Genomic DNA, 26309 nt, shown 5'->3' with positions numbered 1-26309 from the left:
TCTAGTTTCAAACCAGATTTGGAACACTGTGCTTGATTTTCTGCTTCCTTCCGACTCTGCAGAGAAAACAAAAGCCCTACCAGGACCTCAGAAGGAGCAATCCTCTTAACCCAACCCCCTGGTTCTCCGGGGAGAGCGGTTTATGGCAAACCGTTGTAGGGAAGCTCTTTTCTGTACACACAGAAAATAATATAAAAAAAAAATCTCTTCATGTCTTTCCTTCCCTACCCCTTCCTGCATGTTGGATAAAAATTCTATAGGGCCTTTGAGGCCCTAGGAGGTACAAAGCTGCACTAATTCCACCTACAACAAGTAGACTCACTCAAACTGAATTGTGTGGCTGAGAGGCTCCTGAAATGGAGCAAGCCTTTGCTTGGCGGCTCGGTGTTAACTGTGTATCACTCCAGGCAGAGCTTCCTTACTTGTATCTATAAAGCACATTCTCCATGAGCGAGTCAGAGAATCAAGAATTCTATGATGTGTAAATGATAATCTGACTTCCTCTAGATTCAGGAAGCTTGGGCCTCTTAGGCGATAACCTCATGATGTGTAAAGAGCATAGGACTTATCATTCATCTCAGTTTTGGGTCTGCAATTTACTAGCTATTTTGCCCCTATGTTTCTTAATTAAAAATCTCTCAGGGACAAATGAGAATAAAGATAGTAAGTAGCCCTACATCCATCCCAAGGTTGCTGTGATTACTTGCTGTATGCTCACCTCTGTGTCAAGCACTTCTCCTTCTTTTGTGGGTTTAGTCTTCACAACGATCCAGTGATCTAAATACTGTAACTATTGTCATGTTGCAGATTAAACATCATGGAGATTAAATAACTTTCTCTCATTACAGCTAGTGTCAGCATTAGGACTCCGTGGCCCCAGGATAACCTGGCTACCAAAGTCCACATTCTTATCTAATACTCCTTTTGAAAATATGAAATGAATGATTTTTAGTCTTGAACCCAGAGGCCCAGAATTTGAAGTGAAAGAAAATCATCCTAAAACCACAGGATTTCAGAGCTAAAATGAATTATAGGTTCTTCACCCAAATTTTCAGTGCAATGCAAGTACCTGGAATGGTACCTCCACAGGACCACTCAGTTCAGCCTTCATGCCACACTCTTGGCTGAGAAAGGGCTCTAGGACTCCACAGGCAAATGGCTTCTTGTTCAGTCTGGGGCCACTGAAACATCAACTTCTGATCCCAGGTCATCCCTCTAGATGGCAGTGACTTAGAAGAAGAAGAATAAGAGCTTATGGTTGTTCTCAGGGAGTTTTTAAAAAAGTATATTTTCCTTTTCTTTCCATTTCCCCCTTTTTTCCTTCCTTGTAGAAAAGATTCTTTTGATCTTAGTTCTCCCTTAAACAAGTTTACTTTTGATCTTAGTTCTCCCTTAAACATTTAAGTTAGACTTTTAAGTCTTATAATCTATATATATAAGCCTAGTAAGCAAATTGTTCTCTTGGGAGTTTGACTGGGAGACAGGGAGTTCGATCGCTCACTATGATGTGTGCTGACCACCAGGGAGTGATGTGGAATGAAGGAAGACCCCGGCCAGCAGCCAGAAGGCCCCAATTGGCCCTGATTGCCGGCCAGGCCTAGGACCCTACCCATTCACGAATTTCATGCACCGGGCCTCTAGTTCTATTTATAACTTAGGAAATTTTACCTAGAGTTTTAAGGGGCTTTGATAATGTTTGATCTTGCTTAAAAACTCAGCTATTAAACAACTTCATTATTTCAGACATTTCACATTTAAATATTTATTCTAATTGCTTGAAATAAACAAAGTATTTCTGAGAACTTAAATGACTCATAAGTTTAATAAGTTAATCTTGTAAACACAGTGAATCTAAAGTTCTCTCAGATGTTCCAATAACTGTGTACACTTAGTGAGATTCCCACTTAAAACCATACATTTACACCTATTACTCAATTACACATTCTACTTTTGAATTTTAAGGATGTCATTTTATTAAGACAAATTATCTTAAGTTTCACAAGAACATAAATTATATAATGAAAACCAGGATTTTCTTAGAAATACACATTATTACAATGACTTTGATTCTTTGAAAATATTCTCTTTTTAATTCTAAATCACGACTAAAAGATGCATACTTTCTGAACCATCCTAGTAAACTCAGGTTGCCCAACCTCTAAAATAGACAGTTACCACTGATGTTATTTATAACCAAGGATTTGGGCCAGCTGTGACACTCTCAGCTGCAGATATCATGAGGTCTTCTTCTTACCATCCACAGGCAGAATGTCTTTTTATAATCACTATGTGTTGGGTTTTAAACCTGAAAAGGAAATCTTACATTATCTCAATTTTTTTCACTCACAGTCTTGCAATGCTCATTTACATTGGTCACTAATTTGAATTAGTCTTATCTTTGATTCTTAGGACTTGTACACACATTTTGCATCTAAAGTCTTTTGAACTGGATGGAGTCCTACAATATGTAATTTCTAGAGGCCTGGTGCACAAAATTCGTGCACGGGGGTGGGGGTGTCCTCAGCCCAGCCTGCACTCTCTCCAATCCAGACCCCTTGGGGAATGTCAGACAGTTGGACATCCCTCTCACAATCCTGGATCACTGGCTCCTAATCGCTCACCTGCCTGCCTGCCTGGTTGCCCCAAACTGCTCCCCCCCCCCCCCCCGCTGGCCTGGTTGCCACTCACAGCCCACCCCCCCCAGGCCTGATTGCCCCACGCATCCTGCTGTTCAGTTGTTTGGTTGTCCCTCACTAATCCCCCTGCCGGCCTGGTCATAGGCAGCCATCTTGTGAGGGTGTGAGAGTTAATTTGCACATTACCTCTTTATTATATAGGATATTTTCTTTATAATGTAAGAGCCCCCAGGGGCTCTTACATTAATTACTATTTCAGGAATGTACATTTCTTATGGATATTCAGAATGGTATATGATCATGATTTGGATGTTCTATGGGTATACATGACTATGGGCACAAGTTAGAAATCACTGTGCTGATCATTATCATTGGTCTTAAAAATTAAAGTTCAATAGTATATTACTTAAATGCATGAGAAAGACAGCCCAGAATTTAATTTCTGATTTCTCCACTTATTAGTTGTGTGATCTTGGGCTGATTATTTAACCTCTTGTGTTTTTGTTTTCTCATTTAAAAAGGGGGTAATAAGTGTATCTATTCTTAAGATTGTTATAGAAGGTAAATTCAATACTTAAGGTAATGATGGCCCAGAATCTAGCACAAAGTGAACAATCAATAAATGCAAGCTATTAGTAGTATTAGGGCCAGTTAGTTAGCTCCTAGTTAGAGAATTTTGTCATCGAGAGAGAGGTGAGGAGAGGTGAGAAAAGGAGATTTAGCAAATACCTCAGAATTAAAACCCAGTTAAAGAGAACTGAAAAAAAATATTTTTAAACTAAAAGTTATATAAATAAATCAGTATCCAAATGGGAATTTTCCTTCAGATCTGTTGAGTTGTTGGTGGGTTTATAAAGCCTGGTTTCAGCTGACCAGACTCTAAGCCAATCTAACCTTTAGCGACACTCATTTGGTTCAGCCTATAATTACCTTTCTCTGACACACAAGCCCCAAAGAGTGGGCGAATGCACACTAATTTTGGTTAAGAGAAGCAAACACATCCATAGCTCATATAATTTTTATTTACTGAGAAGCTAAAGTGACAGAAAAACAAGTTGTCCAGAATAAGGATCTGGATCACACACACACATCTCTTGTTACATCCTACGGGCGTTATTTCCTTCAGTGTCTAGAGCTGTGAGCTTTTATCTTCCTGTGAAGGGCTGTGGGAGAAGAAAAATCATTTCTTAGGGAAATGACCTTCTCTTGGTGTGTCTAGAGCACGGAGTCTTAGACCCCATTCCTCTGCAATCAGGACAGCCGACAGCAGTGCACACAGGTAAACAAGTCAAAATATACCTCACCCAAAATAGCTCCCTGCAGGATACTTTAGGCTCCGTGTGAGGCCAGGGAGGCTGGCCTGGTTTGGATGCTGGCTGGGGGGCCAGCGCTGATCTGGCATGTCTCCTAAGGAAGCAGGGAAAGTGCAGGAGACCATGTTTGTGATCCGACAGCAGTCACTGGTCCTTTTCCCAGGAAACTTTGGACTGTCTCAGATGCTCCTCTCTGCTCCTCCATGCCAAACACATTCATCTCCCTATCCTCAGTGGAGATTTTAGTTTTTCTTTCCCTTTGAAGAAAAACAAGCAGAGGAAGCGAATGTAATGTCACAGCAAGCAATTCTTGGCGAGTCTTGCTCCAGGCATCTATTCAGAGGTTGTATTTCATCAGACTATCATTTTCTCTCATTCACCCAAACCACTATTCCCCCAAGAGGCCATTTTCTTTGGGTTGAAAATTCTCATGTTCACTCTGAGGCTAGAAGGGGCACAGGGAGAGAAGCGATGAATAAAATAAGCTGGCTTCCAGCTCAGTGAGTACACTCACAGCCCACAGTTGCCTGCACTGGAGGCAGAAAGCAAAACCCCTTCTCCGGTGAAGGCGGAATTTGAGACAACTCCATACTGTTGCCCCTTGGCTGCATACGCTCTGCTTGTGCTCTCTCCCTGCTACCCTCTCAGGGACCCTGGCAGCACCAGCCAAGCAGCAGGATCACTGAGGGTGGTAGTTGAGGGATACCAAGGCCTGGGAGCCAGAGAAATCTGTATTTTGCTACCACCTCTTAGATTTACTAGGTAGGCAAGTTACTTCACTTCTCTAAGCTTCACTTTGTCATCTGTAAAATGGAGACAATACGTTGTGTGCTCACTGGGCTCTAACAGGAAACACATATGCTGTAGATGCAAGTGAGCTGTAAAATGGTACAAACACAAGGGTTAGATCAGTTATGATATGGGCAGTGTGATAGACAATGTCCAAGGCCTGTTAATGGACACACTTCAACATCTAGGAGCCTGCAGATGAAGACACTATCTATATCCATGTCATCACATTGGTAACTTACATTCCTTAGCTCTGGTTTAATTCTTATAACACCTCTTTGAAGTAGATGCTATTTTTTATTCTAGAGATTAGGAAAAACTGAGACTTAGATGAATTGAGAGACATGCTTCAGGGACCACAAAAGTAGCAGTGACAAATGTTTCCTGGCTACAAGACAAATGCTTTTTCCACTATCTACTGTGTTGGAGCTATAATAGCAGAAACAAGTTTACTATCCTATATAATAAGAGGGTAATATGCAAATTGACCCTAAGGGCAGAACAACTAGGAACAACCGGTTGCTATAACACTCACTGACCACCAGGGGGCAGATGCTCAACATAGGAGCTGCCTCCTGGTGGTCAGTGTGCTTCCACAGGGGGAGCACCGCTCAGCCAGAAGCCGGCTCATGGCTGGCCAGCTCAGCGGCAGTGGTGGGAGCCTCTCCCACCTCCGTGGCAGTGCTAAGGATGTCTGACTAATGGCTTAGGCCCACTCCCCATTGAGAGCAGGCCTAAGCAGTTAGTCGGACAAACCTTGAGGACTCCCGGGCTGCCATAGGGATGTCTGACTGCCAGCTTAGACCTGATTTCCCAGGGCAGTGGTCGGCAAACCGTGGCTCGCGAGCCACATGCGGCTCTTTGGCCCCTTGAGTGTGGCTCTTCCACAAAATACCACGGCCTGGGCGAGTCTATTTTGAAGAAGTGGCGTTAGAAGAAATTTAAGTTTAAAAAATTTGGCTCTCAAAAGAAATTTCAATCCTTGTACTGTTGATATTTGGCTCTGTTGACTAATGAGTTTGCCGACCACTGCCCCAGGGAACAGGCCTAAGCCGTCAGTCGGACACCTTCTGAGGAGCCCTGGACTGTGAGAAGGCGCAGGCTGGTCTGAGGAACCCTTTCCCCTACCCCCTCCCCCCCTGAGTGCACTAATTTTCATGCACCGGGCCTCTAGTATATTCTAAAATCCTATGGCTATAGGTTTAGTCCCATTCTAGTTCATAGGGGTACTTTATAAGTGTTGGTACTTACTAATGGGATAGAGTACATTTTAGAACTTGTGCTTGCCTCTGGAGAAACCATTAGCTACTGAGGAAGGTAAATAGAGCTTTGTTTTGCCAGGAATCCTCCTTGACCTTTTGAGCCACTTTCCCATTTTCCTTCTTCCTGTCACCTACTTAAAATTCAGTTCTCTTTTCCTATTCTATTTTCTGTACATATAATTATTTCTTAATCCCCCTCCAAGCCCTAGGGAACTCTACTTGAACTTGAATTTTCCTCAGTCCCCTTCTGATTCCTTTCTAAAAAAATATTTATTATTGAGAGTATTACAGATGTCCTAATTTTTCCCCCATTGCCCCCCTTTACCCAGTTCCTGCCCCACCCCAATCTTTTATCACCCTCTTCTCTGTGTCCATGGGCAATGTATATATGCAATGTAAGTTCTTTGATTAATCTCTTACTGCTCCCCTTCCCTGCTTCCCTCTGAGATTCATCAGTCTGTTCCATGTTTCCATGCCACTGGTTCTATTTTATCAGTCAGTTTATTTTGTTCATTAGATTCCACATATAAGTGAGATTAGATTCCTTATTTCTGTTGCTACAATAGGACATACAATTTTGGTCAGTCCCTATTGCATCTGAGAGCTGTGTCTCTTCCTAAGTGACCTCATCAGGCATGGTGGCCAAACTCATGCCTGACATACCATGCAAATTCCACAGTAGGCAGACTGTGAAGTTACAACAGAAAAAGTACAAGAAATGTGCAAATGCGGTTGAATGGCTTTGAGGAGCTATGAGACGTTTCTGAGAGTCAGTGCTTTTTGTTCTGGGCATAGGAAAATACCAACAGCCAAAGTTACCCTGCTTCCTTACACTATAGCCTCTATTGTTCGAAGCAGTCATTGTGGCCTTCTGCTTCTTTTCCAGATTCCGATGGAGGAGGCGGTTGCTGGTGATCTCTGCTCCTAATGATGAAGACTGGGCCTATTCACAGCAACTCTCGGCCCTCAGTGGCCAGGCATGCAATTTTGGTGAGTGGGAAGCCTCGTCATCTCTGCCTTCCCACACCACTCTCTTCCTGCTCAACTCTAAAATGAAACATAGAAGCTTAGCTCATTCAGATGTTCCCCAGTCCAGACTATAGATTCCCAGACACTTACTCAGTTATATTGAGTATAAAGTTGCTTTCAGACTGGAGCCTTATTCAACTGGGATCTATTTTTTTTTCTCTCAATATTCTCCCCTCTCAGATTCTTCGTGAAAATACCTGCTGCTTTACTGTCAGTGATCTGTATTATGTCATATATATGTCTCAAGACCATATCTATCATCATTGACCTAAGTTATGATATTCATCATTTACTTAGGTAATTCTGGATACTTCACAAATTAAATATCTTTTGTACAACAGGAATGGTGTTGGGAATGAATGTATTAATTGAAGCACATTATGCTAATTTGTCATTCCTTTAAAAGGGCACCAAGCGATCTGTTAAACAGAGCCTTATTTTTAAGACAAGTAGGTAATAGAGAACTTTTTTTTGTAGTGAATTGCCCAGTGTTTTGAAAATTAATGCGTGTGTGTGTGTGTGTGTGTTTACCAAACATTATTATTCTAGTGATCTGATGCATCTACTATCATTTTTAAAGTGTATATTTAGAAAGGAAAATGCATAGTACATACATAATGGCAATTCCAAAAGTGGAAATCCCAACTGAAGTCTCATTTAAGATATACCTCTGCAGAGGAAGAACTTTTGAGAGTCCTGGGTGTGGGGAAGTAGCAGGGGCCACTGTTTTAAAAAAATATTATTGGAATCAGTATTATTTTTATACTTCTGTCAAAAAGGGAAATAATTTGTTATACAACTGTACTTGATTTATCAAAGGGGGAGGTGAGTTTTGTAAAGCACCAACAGAGCCTGGATCCTTGCTATGTACCTGTAACTGTAAATTATAAATACATTTCAGTTTTTATTTATGCTTCTATTATCACGGTTAAAATTTAACACTTTAGCCCTAGCTGGTTTGGCTCAGTGGATAGAGCGTTGGCATGCGAACTGAAAGGTCCCAGGTTCGATTCTGGTCAAGGCACATGCCTGGGTTGTGGGCTCGATCCCCAGTGGGGGACTTGCAGGAGGCAGCCGGTCCATGATTCTCTCTCATCATGGATGTTTCTATCTCTCTCTCCCTCTTCCTTCCTCTCTGAAATCAATAAATATATATTTTAAAAATTTTAAGACTTTATATCAACATATGTAAGATTTGATTGTGACACTATTCTTAAGCGTATTTTAAATTACTACCAATGGTGCTAGAAAACAGAAGTTCCTGGAGTAGTTAATGACCCTTCACAATAAGAATATAAATAAAATTATGACTTGTTAATTTTCTAAAGACATCTTTGCTGCAGCTATTAGGTGATGTTGGTTTTTTGTTGTTGTTGTTGTTTGTTTGTTAATCCTCCACCCTAGGATATTTTTCCATTGATTTTTAGAGAGTGGAAGGGAGGGGAAGAGAGAGAGAGAGAGAGAGAGAGAGAGAGAGAGAAACATAGATGTGTGAGAGACACATCAATTGGTTGCCTCGCGCCCTAACCGGGTGGCGCTGGGGACGGAGACAGCAACCGAGGTACGTGCCCTTCAATGGAATCGAACCCAGGACCCTTCAGTTCAAGGTCCAATGCTCTATCCACTGAGCCAAACTGGCTAGTGTTTTTAACCTCTGCACGTAGAGCCTAAGTCACATTACTGTAGGCAAACTCTTGTTTACAATATACAGGAAATGTGAACAACTCATGAATAAATTCATGATCTTCCCTTTTGGGAAACACAAGTCAACAACATATAGAACAGAACGTTTTACTTCTCTGAGAAGAGTAAAGACCACAAAAACTTTTTTGAAAAAATATTTTGCTTTAAGCTCCTCCTTAAAAGAGACCTCCCAAAGCTGCTTTCAGTTTTCTCCCCTGGACAATAAACACCAACAGTATTCATATTATTAGTCCCAAGTTATTACACTGAGTAGGCTGGAACCTTGTCTAAGCCATGAGAGCTTGAGAGAATGAATTGTCAGCCCCCTTGCCCTCCGGTTTCTTTCTCCTGAATCCCTCCATGTGTGCTTCATCTTCAAAAGAATTCCAGTGAGCTGCCAAGGCATGACCTCTCCTTCCTGAAACTTTAGCTGAGGGTGGGAAGCAGACTGTGCTTGCCTAAGTGTGACCTACCCTTTGAATCCTCTAAATAAGTGATAAGAATCTGCCTTTTAAGCCACAAACTTTATTCAGGGAAGCCAGAATTATTTCTTTAACAATCACAATGGATAAGGTCTCCCGTCTTTTTCCTGAAAGCAATCCATGTAAGTTTATGTGACTTTTTTTCAGAACACTAATCAGTTTAGATCATCTTAGATCTTTTAATGTTCTGATGACTTTATTTTCGTCTTGTCATTTAATAAAGTCAGAATCACAGTTTTAGAGCAAATTATTCTATTTTAATATACAAAAACAACACCCCCCCAAAGCAAACAACATCTGATGCTGTTAATTCCCAAAATCTACAGTTGTAGAAATATTTAAGTATTTTCTTATGGAATAATTTAAAAATAGATTATTCTACCTAATCAGGTTATGTTCTATATTCTTTTTAAACTTAGAGATTTTAATGGTCAGACATTGGTATTTGGAATTAAAAGATGACTTAAAGTCCTTTCCTCTAATTCTATGGCTTTTTTTTTTCTCTCAGGTCTGCGCCACATAACCATTCTGAAGCTTTTAGGCATTGGAGAAGAAATTGGGGGAGTCTTAGAACTATTCCCGATTAATGGTATAGTGTTCTATTTTATAATAATTAAATTATATTGAATTTTATGCTAACAGTGGGTATACCTCTAAGGTATACCCCACCTCCTTTGCACATAAGGATGTGTGTGTGTGTGTGTGTGTGTGTGTGCACGCGCACGTATGCGCGTGCATGCCTACACAGTATGTGTGTAGAGGAAGGGGAAGTGGGGTGAAAAAACTAACATTGTTTTCAATGTAAAATTACTCATAAATGATAGTAAAAATATTTACTTTATTAACTAGTAATATTTGACTGGTTTACAAAGCATTTTCATCTATGTTATCTCATTTAATTCTCACGATGGTACTATGAGGCCCATAGGTTATATCTTATTGATTCCCTTTCAACAGATGAAGATATACTAGTATACTAAAAGGCTCCAAGAAGCTGAAAGAAAATGACTAGCGACTAAAGATTTCAGAAGGCATATCCAGTCCTTCCTTCCAATATCAGGCTCTTTACATGAGAAAATGTATATGAAATCCAGGCACAATGCTGGACAGTGTCAATAATCATAATAGTTCAAATACATTTACCCAGTGCTTACATGATTGGTTGTTCTTCACCTTTAACAATAAAATAAGCTTTTTTAAAATACAGACTACAGCATCAAAAGAAAAATTGTAATTGCAAAGAACTAACTAAGCTAATTGGAAATAAACTTAGAAATGCAAATAATATAATCTTTGTTAATGACAAATCTTAAATAAATTGATCTTGTAAGGATTAAATTAAGGGACTGGTTTTATATGTTTAACATTCTTATAAAGGGGACATCATGTACACAGCAGGGACATTTAATTTCTAGTAGGAAAAAAACAGCAAACTTCTTTAATTGGATCTTGAGCTAAAGAGAATAGATCATGGGTCCTTTCTTCATTCTCACTGTGATTTCTTCTCACTTGGTTTTCCTGAGTGCTCGCTTTAATCCACTAACAATTTTTCTAATTCTATTCTAGGGAGCTCTGTTGTTGAGCGAGAAGATGTACCAGCCCATTTGGTGAAAGACATACGTAACTATTTTCAAGTGAGCCCTGAGTACTTCTCCATGCTTCTAGTTGGAAAAGATGGAAATGTAAAATCCTGGTATCCTTCCCCAATGTGGTCCATGGTGATCGTGTACGATTTAATTGATTCGATGCAACTCCGGAGACAGGAAATGGCCATTCAGCAGTCACTGGGGATGCGCTGCCCAGAAGATGAGTATGCAGGCTACGGTTACCATAGTTACCACCAAGGATACCAGGATGGTTACCAGGACGACTACCGTCACCATGAGAGCTACCACCATGGATACCCTTATTGAACAGAAATATGTAACCTTAGCCCCAGTCAGTTTCCCCTTCATCTGTTAAAGCCACACGTGGCCAGCTACGTAAAGGAGTTCTGCCTACATTCCACACTGCCCACTACATTCCCTTCCTTTTTCTTTCTGTGTTCTTCCAAGATTAAATAATAGCAAACCTTAGCCTACTCATGAGTTGTTATTGAAGCCTTAAGTCATAAAGGCATTTGAAATAAGTATTTGTTCTAACTGGAGGGGATCTGGTGCTGAAAAATGGTTACTGAAAATGGGTATTTTACTTCTCTTACATGATGGACATGATTTGGAATACAAAATTCTATAGAATAAGTAATTATGTCTGTCTTCTACTTTTTTTAGTGTTCATTGGTAAGTGCAAACTATGATCAAGGAAATTAAAGATCACAGCACGTATTTTCAGGACACATCTGAACAACTGGGGCAGACAGAAGAGATAGTTTCTTAACCTTTTTTGAAATGTTCATCAAGAAATGATTGAGATGGATCTGCTTTCTTCATGGTGTTATTTTCTTTCATGAAGCTTGATACCACAGGAGTCCATTGATACTGGCTACCAAACCAGAGAAAGCACCAAAACCAGCCTTTCTATTATAGCCACCACCCACTCTGTTGATGTTATCTTGAGTTTGAGATGGGGCAGGGAAGAGGAATCCCTAAATCAGCAGTGGACTCTGACCCTGCTGCTAGAGGTGACACCTATAGAGTTCTAGCAGGTACCGTGGACTTCCTGGCATGGAACACCTTGACCCCTCACCGTTGACCCCTGTACTTATTTGCTAATGGGTCTGTTACCACACAGGACCTTGTAAAATAAAATTACAAAGAGGGAGATTCTATTCAGGAGTTCTTTTGTGCTGTCAAAGGCAAATGGTACTATATCACAGTGGATAAAATTGTAGCTGGAGAAGAAAATACAATCCTTTTCTTTGAAAAAGAACGTGTTTTTTACATACAGCACATAAACTAAATACTTTCCTTTCCTCCTTCCTTCCTTCTTTCCTTCTTCTCTTTTTTCAACAAACAACTGCCAAGTACTATTACCAACTAATATCGATGAGCTGGCCTTGAGGCAGTCAGTCAGATTCCCAGGCTGACAGTGCCAGCCTCTATCAGTAATGGGATGCTTATTTTTTTCCACTGTTAATAATAACTAATTCTCCAAATAATGTTTGTGTTGGTTATTAACTCTAATGAGCAATGAGCAAAGATATCGATAACTGCATTTCAACATGTGAATGTTCCCTATTAACTCACCTGTGCCTATTTGTACAAATCTGTCTTCACATCAGCTGAACTTTGTTACAATTACAGTAAAAGTGGAAATTGTGACTACATGAGTTTGAAAAAATCTCGTTTTGCCCCTCATTCTCCATGACCATTCAGTCTTACCTGTTATACAGGCAACTGAGGTCTGGAAAGTTCAAGTGACTTTAGAACACAGTTCTCTTATTCTGTAAATTATGCTCCCACCACACCCCTCTCGCACGGTGGAGAGCTTTCCTCCTCCCTCCTTCCAGAACAGCCTGTACCAGCTGCAAGAGATGTGCAAGGGAAAGAGCCAGGTTGACGTATATTACTCTTAAATTTATGCCAAGGTGAAGCGCAGCTTAAAATTGCCAATAAAAATTAATTTCTTTACCATTGCTTCTGAAATAATGTAGGGACAATGCTTAAGTAAGAGGCCCAAATAGTCTCAGTTTTAGGAAATATGATAATGAGGGAGTCTCATCTCTCAAAGAAATGAATTTAGATAGAAATAGAAAATTTACTTCTAAAATAATATCAAGTAAGATTGTAGCTCCTACAATCAAAGAACAACAACCGTTTTTCATAAGCTCAGATTACTTTTTCAATCATTCTTCTGGTTTTGCTTGCACTGAGATTAGTAATTAGCAATGTTTCTGACTCTCCTTTCTCTAATGAGAGGGGCCTAAAAATTATGGGTCATCATTTGGAGCACTGTAGAATTAGCCATAGCTCAGCAAAAACCCTGAAATACCTTCAGAGGAAGGTGTTATTGGTAAAAGTCCTCAAATTCTACAATCTGGTAAAATACAAAGTATTCTCCAGCAGATGAGAAAACTGGATATTTAGGTAACATGAGTCTCTGTCTTCTAGGGGTATAGATCAGAGAGTTTGAAATCTGGGTATTGTTTTTCTGTAAAAGCATTTCTTTCAAAACCATAACAACAACAAAAATGGTAAGGAACAAACAATATATCATTTATTAGAAAGACTGTGGAATTATGGTATTTAAAAAGAAAAGCAGCTGGTTGAGTCAGGGAAATCTGGATGATCCTGAAAAGGACACAGCCTTGCCAAAGTCACTGGTTGTCACAGTTCCCTTCCACGAATTTCAATAATTGTTTTTTACCAGAGCAATCCCAGGCTCTGCAGTGAATATTAATTCAGCAGAGAGTTCCTTCCCCTGCTACAGAGGCAGGCGGGTGAGGTGCAGGGAAGCCCGTGGAACCCAAATGGTCTCATTTTCTGGAGGTTAGTTAATAATGAAACTCACACCTTCTCAACTTCTAGAGCATCGAGGATAAAAATAGCTCAAGACCAGGGAGGATGGTAACCTCAGTGGGCCCTGATTGTTGATCTCAGGACTCAGTCATGTATGGAGATTACAGATAGAGTGGCCTCTTGAAAAGAAACTTTGTCCATTGCTCTGCCACCACGAATTCTCCTTTCCCTGTCGATTGCTTTCCTTTCTTCCTCTCTCCTTCTTAGCTGCTCTCTACTTAGTGGGTTGGGGTGTGCAGAGAGTGCGGTGTAGTTAATGAATATTCTTAACTTCATGGCAAAAATGAAGCACAGTTAAAATGCTAACTCCTACTCTTCAGTTCTCTCAGAGTTGGTGCAAAGCTCCCAATGCCAGACTTTCTCTGAGTTTTGTACATGTGATCATGAGCTCAAGAATCAAGGTCATGGATGTGTTTTGTGTTGGTCTCAGCCTTTGATAGTGCTGCTATCAGCTAGGAATGCCTGAGGCACTCACCTGGATCCATACTGTGGTGGCAGCCCCCACAGACATTTCCCTGAGCAGAACCATGTTGTGGCCTTGTCCTTATTATGATTGCAAGATGCACTTCAGCTACACCCTCAGGGAGCTTTGAAAAAAACTAGTTTATTACTCACAGGTCCTGGAACTAGGTCACAGGAAGAATGGGAACCAAAGGTTTTGAATTTATTGGGGTCAAAGATAGGTTCTAGGGCTTCATGGGTTCACACCTTACTGGTGAATTTAAAACATAAGGGCAGAAGTTAAAGTGCAGGAAGGAAAAAGCAGGGTGACTCAAGTGATCAGTTATCTAGGTCATCGAGGGCTTTCTACAAGGGGGACTTCAGCCCTGGCCAGGTGACTCAGTTGGAGTGTTTTCCTGTACACCAAAAGGTTGTGGGCTCTATCCTGGTCAGGACCGATACAGGAGGCAATGGATAGATGTTTCTCTCTTATATTGATATTTCTCTCTTGCCACCTTTCTCTCTGAAATCCATAATAATAAAAAATCCTTGGATATTTTAAATAAACAAAAATAAATAAATAGGAACTTCATGGATAGGCAGCTGGCTATTTAGTTATGTAGTAGATAATATGTTTATTCAAGATGGATGTTTTCTAAATGAATGCCTTGGTAAGCCAAAGTTATTGTCAAATAAGTACATTACAAACCAAAAAAAGCTAACTGTCAGGCACTTACACTACAGGTAGTGAGGGCAAAGAGCCAATTGTAGCAGATTCAGTGGGTGTCCTAGAAAGGCCACTGGTCTTGGGACAACTGCTGGTCCTTGCTTTGCCATGTACTTACCTGTGACCTGAGATGAGTCACTTTACCTCTGGGGCTCAGTTTCTCATCTCCAAATAAGAGAGTAGGACTAGATATGTAAGTTTCTGTTTAACTCTGACATTTATGAATCTTTCTTGACCTTTAAGGAGTAGGCTGCTAAGCTCAGAGGTTTTCTGTGGTCAAAATGAATTGAATTCTCAGAGAATTTAGACTTCGTAGTTCAGAATTCAGTTCCAGATGTTTAGAGGGTTGGGGAAAAGGTATGAAATAACTTCCCCAAGTTCTTCCCAGCATAGTGCACTGCTGCAGCTGAATCAAGGAGGTCATACATCTAACAACAGAAACCCTCATCATCTCCTTATAGCCAGACTGGCATTTTCAAGAACTTTCAGGTTGGCAAAGACTGTGAGCATCCTGAACGTTTAAGGAGTCCCTCCCACAAGGTACCGAGCTTCCTAACTTGGTGACCACATGCATCATCTGTTGTCCTAAAGCTTGGACAAACTGGGCAGTCCCTTGCTGACTGCAGAGGCCTTAAATATTAGTGCTTTCTTCCTAGAAAGCAAAAGAATGGTCCTCCATCCTTCAATCTATGGGTGGATACATGTGATAAGGAGGCTGCGTGAAAAGATGGGGTGATTTTAAATAGATAAAACTGATCCTGATCAAAATTTTATTTGGCTTTCCTCTTCCCCAATAAGCACCCCTTTCCTCTCTCCTGGCCCTTTCCCCCTTTCCCAGGCCCCTCTGTCATGACCCATTCTGGCTCATGGATGGCTATAACTGATTAGGTGTAACTGAGAGCCTGAAGGTGCCACTCTTTCCAAGGATATCTGCAATGCAAAAGGAGATCATTGAAGGTGGGAGGGAGAGAACAGCTTGGCAAACCCTTTCTGGAAGATTGCCAACCCCTGGAAACAAGCCTCACTTTTTCCTCCAAAACTTAGAGAAAGAGTAAATTCTACCTGCAGACATCATCTTCACTCCATCTGTCTCCTTCATTCCTCTTTTCCAGCCTTGGCTTGCTTCTGGTCAGGAACACTTTTTAAAGAACCGAACTGAAACAGGGTAGGCAGAGCTAGGTATATGCCCAAATTTGGCAAGACCTGTTCAGGAATAGCTGAAAGCCTTGATGTGTGCAAAGAACCATCTGGTCATTTCATTTCTTTTTTTTTTCTCTTCTCTTTTTTATTAAGGTATTACATATTTGTCCATATCCCCCATTGCCCCCCACCCCACTCCCATACATGCCCTCACCCCCCAGTGTCTTGCATCCATTGGTTATGCTTATATGCATGCATACAAGTCCTTCGGTTGATCTCTTAACTCTCCCCCTCGCCCCCAACCTTCCCGGGTAATTTGACAGTCTGTTCAATGCTTCTCTGCCTCTGTATCTACCTTTGTTCATCAGGTTATAATATTCTTTATTATCCATAAATGAGTGGGATCATGTGGTATTTTTCTTTCACTGACTGGCTTATTTCACTTAGCATAATGCTCTCCAGTATCATCCATGCTGCTGCAAATGGTAAAGATTCCTTCTTTTTTAAAGCAGCATAGTATTCCATTGTGTAGATGTACCACAGTTTTCTAATCCACTCATCTGCTGATGGGCATTTAGGCTGTTTCCAAATCTTAGCTATGGTGAATTGTGCTGCTATGAACACAGGGGTGCATATATCCTTACTGATTGGTGTTTCTAGTTTCTTGGTCATTTCATTTCTTAATGCAAGTTACTAACTTGAAGGTTAGATGCAAGTTATATGGTGATTCAAACATTTATTGTACTTCCATTATTTTCTATGTAGTTTGCTAGAAACCAGGAATAAAAACTGAAACAGACATTTTCCTGTACAGACTAGAAAGAACAGTCAAGTACACTGTCAATTATAAGATAGTATATATAATCAATGACGTGAGTGTGAGTGGTTGGAAGGGACCAGGGAGAGATAAGTGATGATAGTTTTTCAGTCTTTTGGGGGCTAAGAGTATTACATTACTCTTCCTGTCAAGCTCCACATGATTTGAGCAAGTCCCTCATATTGACTCCATCATCACCACGGTCAGTGGCTTTTGGATACTCATAGTGCAGGCACTTCTTCCCCTGGGAACTTCCTATCTCTCAAAGATTTAGGATGTCCATGGAAAATGATGGCACTATTAATTTATTCACAAGCACCACCCCTCCCTGAAATAAACCAGAATGAACAATAAGTAATTAAGTTATAGAAGAAAACTTCATTAAGATGGAAACTAGGGAATGCCCTTAATCCTACAGCATAAACTTCAAAGCTCTAGCTCTAGCATGGTGCCTATTCACCATCCTCGACTTGGGAAAACTGAGCACTAAGAAAGATAATGTATCTGTAATCTATTGCCCATGCAAGGATCAGCTGTGTCCGAGAGGCAAAGAGAGGAAACATGGCTATAGTCTGTCTTTTTATCCTCATTTTGACCCACTTAGCTTCCTAATTGAAGGAAGGAGGTTGGAAGGTAAGGATATACACTGAGTGGCCAGATTATTATGACCACCCCCATCAGTACTTCATTTTGCCTTCAATACTGTGGCGATTCTTCTTGGCATTGACTCCATGAGATGTTGAAAGGTGATGCGAGGAATCTGACACCATGCCTGATGAATAGCACTGTCCAGTTCTGTGAGATATGATGGTTGTGGAACCAGCTGCCTGATGGCTCTTTTAACTTCGTCCCACAAATACTCAACTGGATTGAGATCTGGTGATTGTGGGAGCCACCTAAGCAAGGTAAAGTCTCCCTAATGTTCTTGAAACCACTCCTGCACAATACAAGCACTGTGGCATGGCGCATTGTCTTGTTGGAAGAAGCCATCTCCATTGGGATACGCCATCAACATGATAGGATGAACTTGATCAGCAATGATACTTAGGTATGTTGTGCTATTCAGACGTTGTTCCACATGAATCAAAGGGCCCAAATCATGCCAGGAAAACATGCCCCAAACCATAACACTGCCCCCACCAGCTTGAAAGGTTGTACTCATGCATGTGGGGTGCATGCTTTCATGCTGTTCCCGTGAAATTCTCACTCTGCCATCTGCATGATGCAACTGGAAACGTAATTCATCTGACCACATGATTTTTTCCAATGCTCAACTGTCCAATCCTTGTGTTCTTGTGTGAATTGGAGACATTTAATCTTGGTAACTGGAGACAGCAAAGGTGTTCGAACAGGCCTTCGTGTTCCTGGTTTCCATATCCCATATGATGCAGTGTGCAGCTAATTTGCCTACAAATGTCAGGTGGTCATAATAATCTGGCCACTCAGTGTGTGTGTGTGTGTGTGTGTGTGTGTGTGTGTGTGTGTGTGTGTATATATATATATATATATATATATATATATATATATATATATATATATGATAGAGTTGGCTTACAACGAGACTGGAAAGCTCTAGCTTCATCTCCATGAACATGAAGATATGAAGATGTCTGGTTTTTCACTCTGGGCCAAGATAAGGGCAATGGGATTTATGATGTGCCATTTAAACTCTGAAACTACCCTGTTAATCCCCAGTATCTGTGTCTTTAGTGATGGTTCCCAACTGGCCTGATAACGTAAGTAAACCTGGCTAATTACATGGCCAGAGAGGCATAACTATCCTGGGAAATTCCACTTGGGCTCTCCCAAAGTCAAGTTTCCTCTTGGTAGTGTGAGCTGGAGGTCGTGGTGAGACCATGATCTGTGTAGAAACAAAGCTCCAGGAGCTTAGGCATGCAATCTCCTTGGACCCCATCGTCTGCACTCCCCTTTCCTTGCTGCACTGTATCCTTCCCTTCTAAATAAAGGTCTTCTGTGAGGGTGCTCTGTGGAATCTGGTGAGCCTTTTCAACATGTGAACTGGGGAAAGCCTTGCAGGGTGATGTGTGTAAACTTCACAGAAAAAAATTTACAAAATAAGATTAAAATATTTAACGCAGTGGATTAAATGTATATGAGAATACATAAACTATTATATAAGTACGTAGAGTATGCAATATAGAAATTCTAGTAGCAAATTTCACAGCTATACAGAAACCTCGTGTGCTTTTATGGCACTTCACATAACCCGACTTCTCACCAAAGCAGGGGTTTGATCTAAAACAGAAAAACATACTAAAGCTCCAGTGATGACCCATCTTCATCAGGAGGAGGCAGTATTACCCCCATCTTTATGGAACTGGCCCTCAGAGCAGGAGTTTCAACCAATATAGAAGAAAAATACACATCTAGAAAATGTCCTCATTACAATTTTTTGTGGTCCCTGCTTCCCTTCCACTTCCTTGAAGCAACTTCCAGCTGTTTAGCAGAACTTCAAAGATGGCACGTGGGGTCCAGGTAAAGAATGATTAGGTAAGGAAGATTCTACCTGCACTGTTTTGTGGCAAACGTTGGGCCTAATGGGAATGTTACATTTTGTTTAAAGATGAGTACACCAGAAATCTTAAAAGAAGTCCTTCACAAAAGGCATCCATGCACCCAGGATTAAAAGCAGCTTACCTACAAAGGGAGAAAAAAAAATCTATATCTATATATAGATATACACACATATGCATACACTCACACACATACACACATATATAATACAGCAGGAAAACATTTAATTTCTTGGCATCACTAAATAATAAAAAAGAGATTTTTGGTGGGGGAAAAAGGGTAACTTGACAATTATTTTCCAGACAAGCTGTCATTTATATTAAGTGGCTATAGAAAGCAATAAAAAATGCAAAACCTCTTTGAGCAATATGACTAGAAAAAAATTGACAGTAAATAGTTATTAGGTACTAAAAAATATGCAAAACCTTAGGCAGAGGTAGGTAGAGGTGCATCGGCCAAAACCATTTCAGAAAAGAAAATATTTATTTATTTATTTATTTATTTATTTATTTATTTATTTATTTATGTCCCAGTGCATGGATTCATGCACATTGAAAGAAAATTAATTCGAAGAAATAGTTTAATATCACTATTCGCATCTTGCTAATGAAAAGAAAATAGGATTCTACCAAGTCTCCTATCTACCTACTCCAGGACTTTTGTGAGGATCAATTGAGATTAGGCACTGGAAAACACTTCACAAACATTTGGTTAAACTGTAAAATGTTTGCACCTGGCTATAAAGTAAGTTGGGTTCCAGGGCTGAAGAAACTCCAAGGATGCTAGTTGCTAGGGAGAGGAAGCCGGGCATTGCTATGTGACATTATTACCTGGCACCCACAGCCACCGTTTCTGGGCTGGGCTGGGCTGGGCTGTGGGCCACATTTTGCACCATGGGGTCTTGGCAGCATTGGCTGCGATTTGGTGGGATGTTGCTCCGAGGTGGTGGCAGGGCCTGAGGTGGCAGCTGTCCATTTGGGGGAATCTGAGGGTTGGTTTGTCGGTGCCAGGTCTGTGGTGCCATTTATTTTTAAATGGCAGTGTGCATCACGGGAGCTCCTGCGTTGAGCATCTGCACCCTGGTGGTCAGTGTGCATCATAGCTATCAGTCAGACAGATGGACACTTAGCCTTTTATATATGTAGATTTTTTAAAATATATTTTTACTTATTTCAGAGAGGAAGGGGGAGGGAGAGATAGAAACATCAATGATGAGAGAATCATTGATTGGTTGCCTCCTGCACACCCCCTACTGGGGATCGAGCCCACAACCTGGGTATGTGCCCCTGATAAATTGAATCCGGGACCCTTCAGTCCTCAGGCTGACACTCCATCCACTGAGCCAAATGAGCTAAGGCAAGAGAAAATATCTATTTTAAGACAGCTCCCAGCTGAGAGATAACTTAGCATTAAAAAGTTATGAGTAAGTTGTTATGAACAAATTAAGTTAAATTAGCTGAAATCATTGGGATCACAAACTAAAAGGCAAACTATTAATTCTTTTTTATTTTTATTTTTTTTATTGTTTAAAGTATTACATATAGTAGTACATATATCTCCTTTTTTTCCCCCATTGACCTTCTCCCAGCCTCCCCTACACCGTCGCATGCCCTCATCCCCATCTCCGCCCCCCAGTGTCTTGTGTCCATTGGTTGTGCTTATATGCATGCATACAAGTCCTTTGGTTGATCTCTTTCCCCTCCTCCCCAACACTCCCCAGCCTTCCTGCTGTAATTTGAAAGTCTGTTCAGTACTTTACTGCCTCTGTATCTATCTTTTTGTTCATCAGGTTATAATGTTCTTTATTTTCCATAAATGAGTGAGATCATGTGGTATTTTTCTTTCACTGACTGGCTTATTTTACTTAACATAATGCTCTCCATGTCCATCCATGCTGCTGCAAATGGTAGGAATTCCTTCTTTTTTATAGCAGCGTAGTATTCCATTGTGTAGATGTACCATAGTTTTCTAATCCACTCATCTGCTGATGGGCATTTAGGCTGTTTCCAAATCTTAGCTATGGTGAATTGTGCTACTATGAACATAGGGGTGCATATATCCTTTCTGATTGGTGTTTCTAGTTTCTTGGGATATATTCCTAGAAGTGGGATTACTGGGTCAAATGAGAGTTCCATTTTTAGTTTTTTGAGGAAACTCCATACTGTTCTCCACAGTGGCTGCACCAGTCTGCATTCCCACCAGCAGTGCAAAAGAGTTCCTTTTTCTCTGCATCCTCACCAGCACTTGTTTGTTGATTTGTTGATGATTGCCATTCTGACAGGTGTGAGATGGTACCGCATTGTCATTTTGATTTGCATCTCTCGGATAATTAGTGACGTTGAGCATGTTTTCATATGTCTCTTGGCCTTCCTTCTGTCTTCTTTCAAAAAGTTTCTATTTAGGTCCGTCGCCCATTTTTTTACTGGATCATTTATCTTCCTTTTATTAAGTTCCCTGTAAATGTTGGAGATTAAACCTTTATCAGTGATAACATTTGCAAATATGTTCTCCCATACAGTGGGCTTTCTTGTTGTTTTGTTGATGATTTCTTTTGCTGTGCAAAAGCTTTTTATTTTGATGTAGTCCCATTTGTTTATTTTCTCTTTAGTTTCCATTGCCCTAGGAGTGGTATCTGTGAAGAAGTTCCTTCGGCATATGTCTGAGATTTCTCTGCCTGTGGATTCCTCTAGTATTTTTATGGTTTCCCGTCATGTGTTTAAGTCCTTTATCCATTTTGAGTTTATTTTTGTGTATGGTGTAAGTTGGTGATCTAGTTTCATTTTTTTGCATGTATCTGTACATTTTTCCCAATACCATTTATTGAAGAGACTGTCTTGACTCCATTGTATGTTCATGCCTCCTTTGTCAAATATTAATTGAGCATAGTGGCTTGGGTTGATATCTGGGTTCTCTATTCTATTCCATTGGTCTATATGTCTGTTCTTGTGCCAGTACCAGGCTGTTTTGAGAACAGTGGCTTTGTAATACAGCTTGAAATCTGGTATTGAGATCCCTCTTTTTTGTTCTTCTTTCTCAGGATTGCTGTGGCTATTCGGGGCAAACTATTAATTCTTGAAAGAAAAAGTATATAACATACACATTTTAAAAAAATGAACTTCCATATTTAACCATATCTATGACAGCACCAAATCTAAGAGGCACCACTATTTTATGTCCCACTAAAAAAGCATGGTCAAGTAAACATTACTTTTTTTTATCACCTAGAATTTTTATTTTTATATTCATGTTGCATTCTCTGATTACACAAAAGGGGAAACTATAAGTTAAATAAATTAAGCTATTTCAAAACATCTACCCATTTCAAGCCAGAATCTTTTGATGCAGGTTCATAATGTCTGAGGTTTTCCACACAGAACAGTTCTCTGTGCCATTGAGAGAACTGATGATGATGCAGCATTTCTTTTAAGAAATATTTTTATTGATTTTTAGAGAGAGAAGAAGGAAGAGGGAGAGAAATATCAATTGGCTGCCTGCCTCCTGCATGGCCCATACCAGGGATGGACCTGCAACACAGGCATGTGCCCTGACCAAGAATGGAACCAGCAACCTTGAAGTGCAAGGGACAATGCCCAACCAATTGAGCCACACTGGTTAGAGCGATGCCTCATTTATATATATATATATATATATATATATATATATATATATATATATATATACACACATACATAAATATATATATATATACACACACACACACACACACACACACACACACACACACACACATATATATATTATTGTTTTCAGAGAGGAAGGGAGAGGGAGAGACTGAAACATTAGTGATCAGATAGAATCATTCGTTAGCTGTCTCCTGCACACCCCGCAATTGTGGTCGAGGCCACAACCTGGGCATGTTCCCTGAGTGGGAATCGAACTGTGACCTCCTGGTTCATAGGTTGACGCTCAACTACTGAGCCACGCCAGCTGGGCCCATGCCCCATTTTACAAACGAGTTTTGCTGTGGTTGCCAGGGACTTTCTTCCAAGCTATTGTCATTCATTTTGTAAAATTTGATGCTGACATGTTCTCGATCTTACCAAGGGGTGTCAATGACAGGTTTTCAGACAACAACCAAGACTCTTATCCTTTTAAATGGTTCTTAGGTAGTTTGTTGAATGAAATATCAAGGAGTTGTAGTTATCCAGTCAAACCCAAAGCCTACATGTGCAAGCAAGCTCAACTTCATCATTACTGCCAAGAGGCAGTAAGCTACTTTAACATGCCAGTGTTTGCATCCCAATTTCATAGATGATAATGTAAAAACATAGGAGTGTGAGAGCAGACCTGGATAAAATTCTGAGCTTATTAAGAAAACCTGAGCCCTAGCCATTTTGACTCAGTGGATAGAGCGTTGGCCTGCAGACTGAAGGGTCCCAGGTTTGATTCTGGTCAAGGGCACGTACCCGGGTTGCAGGCTCGATCCACAGGAGGGGGCGTGTAGGAGGCAGCCAATCATCATTGATGTTTCTCTCTCTCTCTCCTTCTCCCTTCCTCTCTGAAATCAACAAAAAGAAACAAAAACCTAACAGTTGAGAGGACATATAATATCCTAAGTTCCTCATCTTTGAGTAAAAGGAGTCAATAACTGTATTTTAATTTTTTAGGTTGATACATTTGTAAATAGGGTCCTAAGTTTATTTTAAAAAATGCAAAAGCAACTACTAGTAATGAATGAAACTGGAACTGTAAGTGGAATAAATATCAAACACTACAAGAAACTTTAAGATATAAAAATCTGCAAATTACAATAGAACCAAGTGTATGAAAACTAGAAATTTAAAAAGAATGACTAAAATTCTCAACCATACTACCCTTTACTCAAAACAGAATAGTTAGAAAATAATAACAATGCTATATTTTAAAGTCTTTGAGGATTGGTGTAAGGTGTACTTACTCCAAAGAAATTTTCTATTAGTTATAAACATGTTCATTAATAACAAAGAAAATAAATGTATTTCAAGTAGATAAAATGGAAAAAGAAAACATACTTCAGATAATTAGAAAATGCTAAATAACCTATTTTTTTAAAAAAAAACAGAGAAACCATCCATACACATAATTCAAAATGAGAAAGAAAATATAACTATAGTAAAAGAGAAAATGAAAAGAATTATGAGAATGATTAATAAATTCCTATGCAAATAAATTTGAAAATCTGGATGGTTTTTTAGCAAAAGATAAATAATCCAGAGTAAATCAAGAGGATGAGGAGAAAATAGAGAATGGTGTGTGTATAATTGCCAAGGCAATTTTATTGGCGAGTTCTTTCAAAAATTCAGGGAATATATAAAGCTGATGTTTTAAAAATCTTTCAGGGAACTGAGGCCAATGGGATTTGGCAGCTTGACCTACACCACATCCGTACACGATTGTTAGGGACGTGGGTTGATAAATCCCAGCAGGATTAAATGCATGACTAGCAATGTCAGTAGGTTTCGTTATCTTGGCAAAAAGAGGATATGGCTGGAATCAAGTGAAATAGCAAGTGAGGACAGAAGCCCTGCAGGTCTGTTCAGTATTTACTGTGAGGAAAATATCACTTCACTAAATTTCATATTGAATTAAAAGTTTACTAGTTTTAGGGCTTTGCTTATATTTTATTTTTAAATTTGTGTTGGTTTTCATATAAAAGCGATAAGAAGTTTGTATTTTATATTATGTATGTATGAATTTAAATAACTGTAAAGTAGAAAAAAGGTCAACACTGAGATCTGTGAGAATTTTTTTTCCTTTCAAGGAGGGATATATAGTAGGTCCTCAGGTTATGTCGGAGATCTGTTCCTATGGCACAACATAACGCGATTTGGACCGTAAGTTGGAACTCACCTACATAAGCACCTACGTCACTCACATGGAGCACATACACAGCAGTAATGAAGTGAAACAGTAAAAAATATTTAAAAGAAAGATAACAATTCCTGACCTTTACTTGTGGTAAATAAATAATAAAAAACATAAAGCACATATGTACATACGTTGAAATGGCGGAACTTTTTTTATATATAAATAAATGGGCGATGGCAATGTAACCATGAAACGACATACGTCGAGTCCAACATAACCAGAGGACTGCCTGTATATTACTCAATTTCAGGAAATCTGCTCAGGCTTTAGAGAAGGAAAATACTCTTTCCTTCCAGTGTGACTTTCTCTGCCTCTTCCCCACACTAGAATGGTAAGTGTAAGGGGAAAAATCAGGACATAACTAGAGGTCCAGTGCATGGATTTGTGCACCGGTGGGGTCCCTCGGCCTGGCCTATGGGGATTGGGCCAAAACCAACTCTCCAACATCCCTGGAGGGGTCCTGGATTGCAAGAGGGTGGTTTTCAATTAACACACCCCAGAATCGGGCTCCCTCCTCTCTGGTTCTGGGTGCGTCACCCGAGAACTACAGCTGCCAAGTCACCACAGCTTGGCAGCTCCTGCGTTGAGCGACTGTCCCCTGTTAGGCCTGTGCAAGAGACAAAGGAGTCCCTGGGGCTTCACAGCCTACTCCAGCTCACAAACAATGGGCTTCCACTTGGAGGTTCAGAGGCAATTGCCTTAGAGTTATAAAGAAAGTAATTCTGCCCCGAGTCTCTCATCTGCACATGGAGCTTGAAAACCTATGGCAGCAGGAGGCAGCTGACCAAGGATTTGGGACCCTGGGTCTAAGCTACCTTTCCAGTCACATCTTGCTTTCCCTCAAGATTAGGCACATTGCTGGATAGAAGGTTGGTTCTAAGACCAATGACGGAACTGGAACCAGGTCATTGCAGGCCACACTTGTGGTCCAACCAAAGGCTATTCAGAAACTATGAAGGAAGCAGATTTAGTACATTAGTTGTAAATCTTAAACTTAGACGAGAATGTAAAAATAGGGACGATAGAAATCATTCCAACTTCTATACCAAGAAGTATGTCTCCTAAAACATTTTAATGACACAATCTTTCCCTAAAAAATTCAGTGATAGAGAATTTATTACTATCTACTC

At 40.1% G+C, this 26309-nt stretch overlaps 1 protein-coding gene across 1 annotated transcript in view; it reads left to right on the top strand.

Annotated features, from left to right (window-relative positions):
* The window catches only part of CCDC80 (coiled-coil domain containing 80), a 35618-nt gene extending 24350 nt beyond the window's left edge, over positions 1-11268 (top strand). Inside the window, exons 7-9 of the mRNA XM_080656067.1 lie at positions 6887-6990; positions 9703-9783; positions 10761-11268. Coding sequence (XP_080512193.1) covers positions 6887-6990; positions 9703-9783; positions 10761-11107 — 532 coding nt within the window. The 3' untranslated portion in view covers positions 11108-11268. The remainder of the gene's footprint in view (positions 1-6886; positions 6991-9702; positions 9784-10760) is intronic.
* Positions 11269-26309: the final 15041 nt, after the last annotated feature.

The sequence above is a fragment of the Plecotus auritus genome, assembly GCF_963455305.1.
Source record: "Plecotus auritus genome assembly, chromosome: 2".
Taxonomy (NCBI): domain Eukaryota; kingdom Metazoa; phylum Chordata; class Mammalia; order Chiroptera; family Vespertilionidae; genus Plecotus; species Plecotus auritus.
Note: the sequence above shows the minus strand (reverse complement) of the source record. Positions and strands in the feature narration are given on the sequence as shown.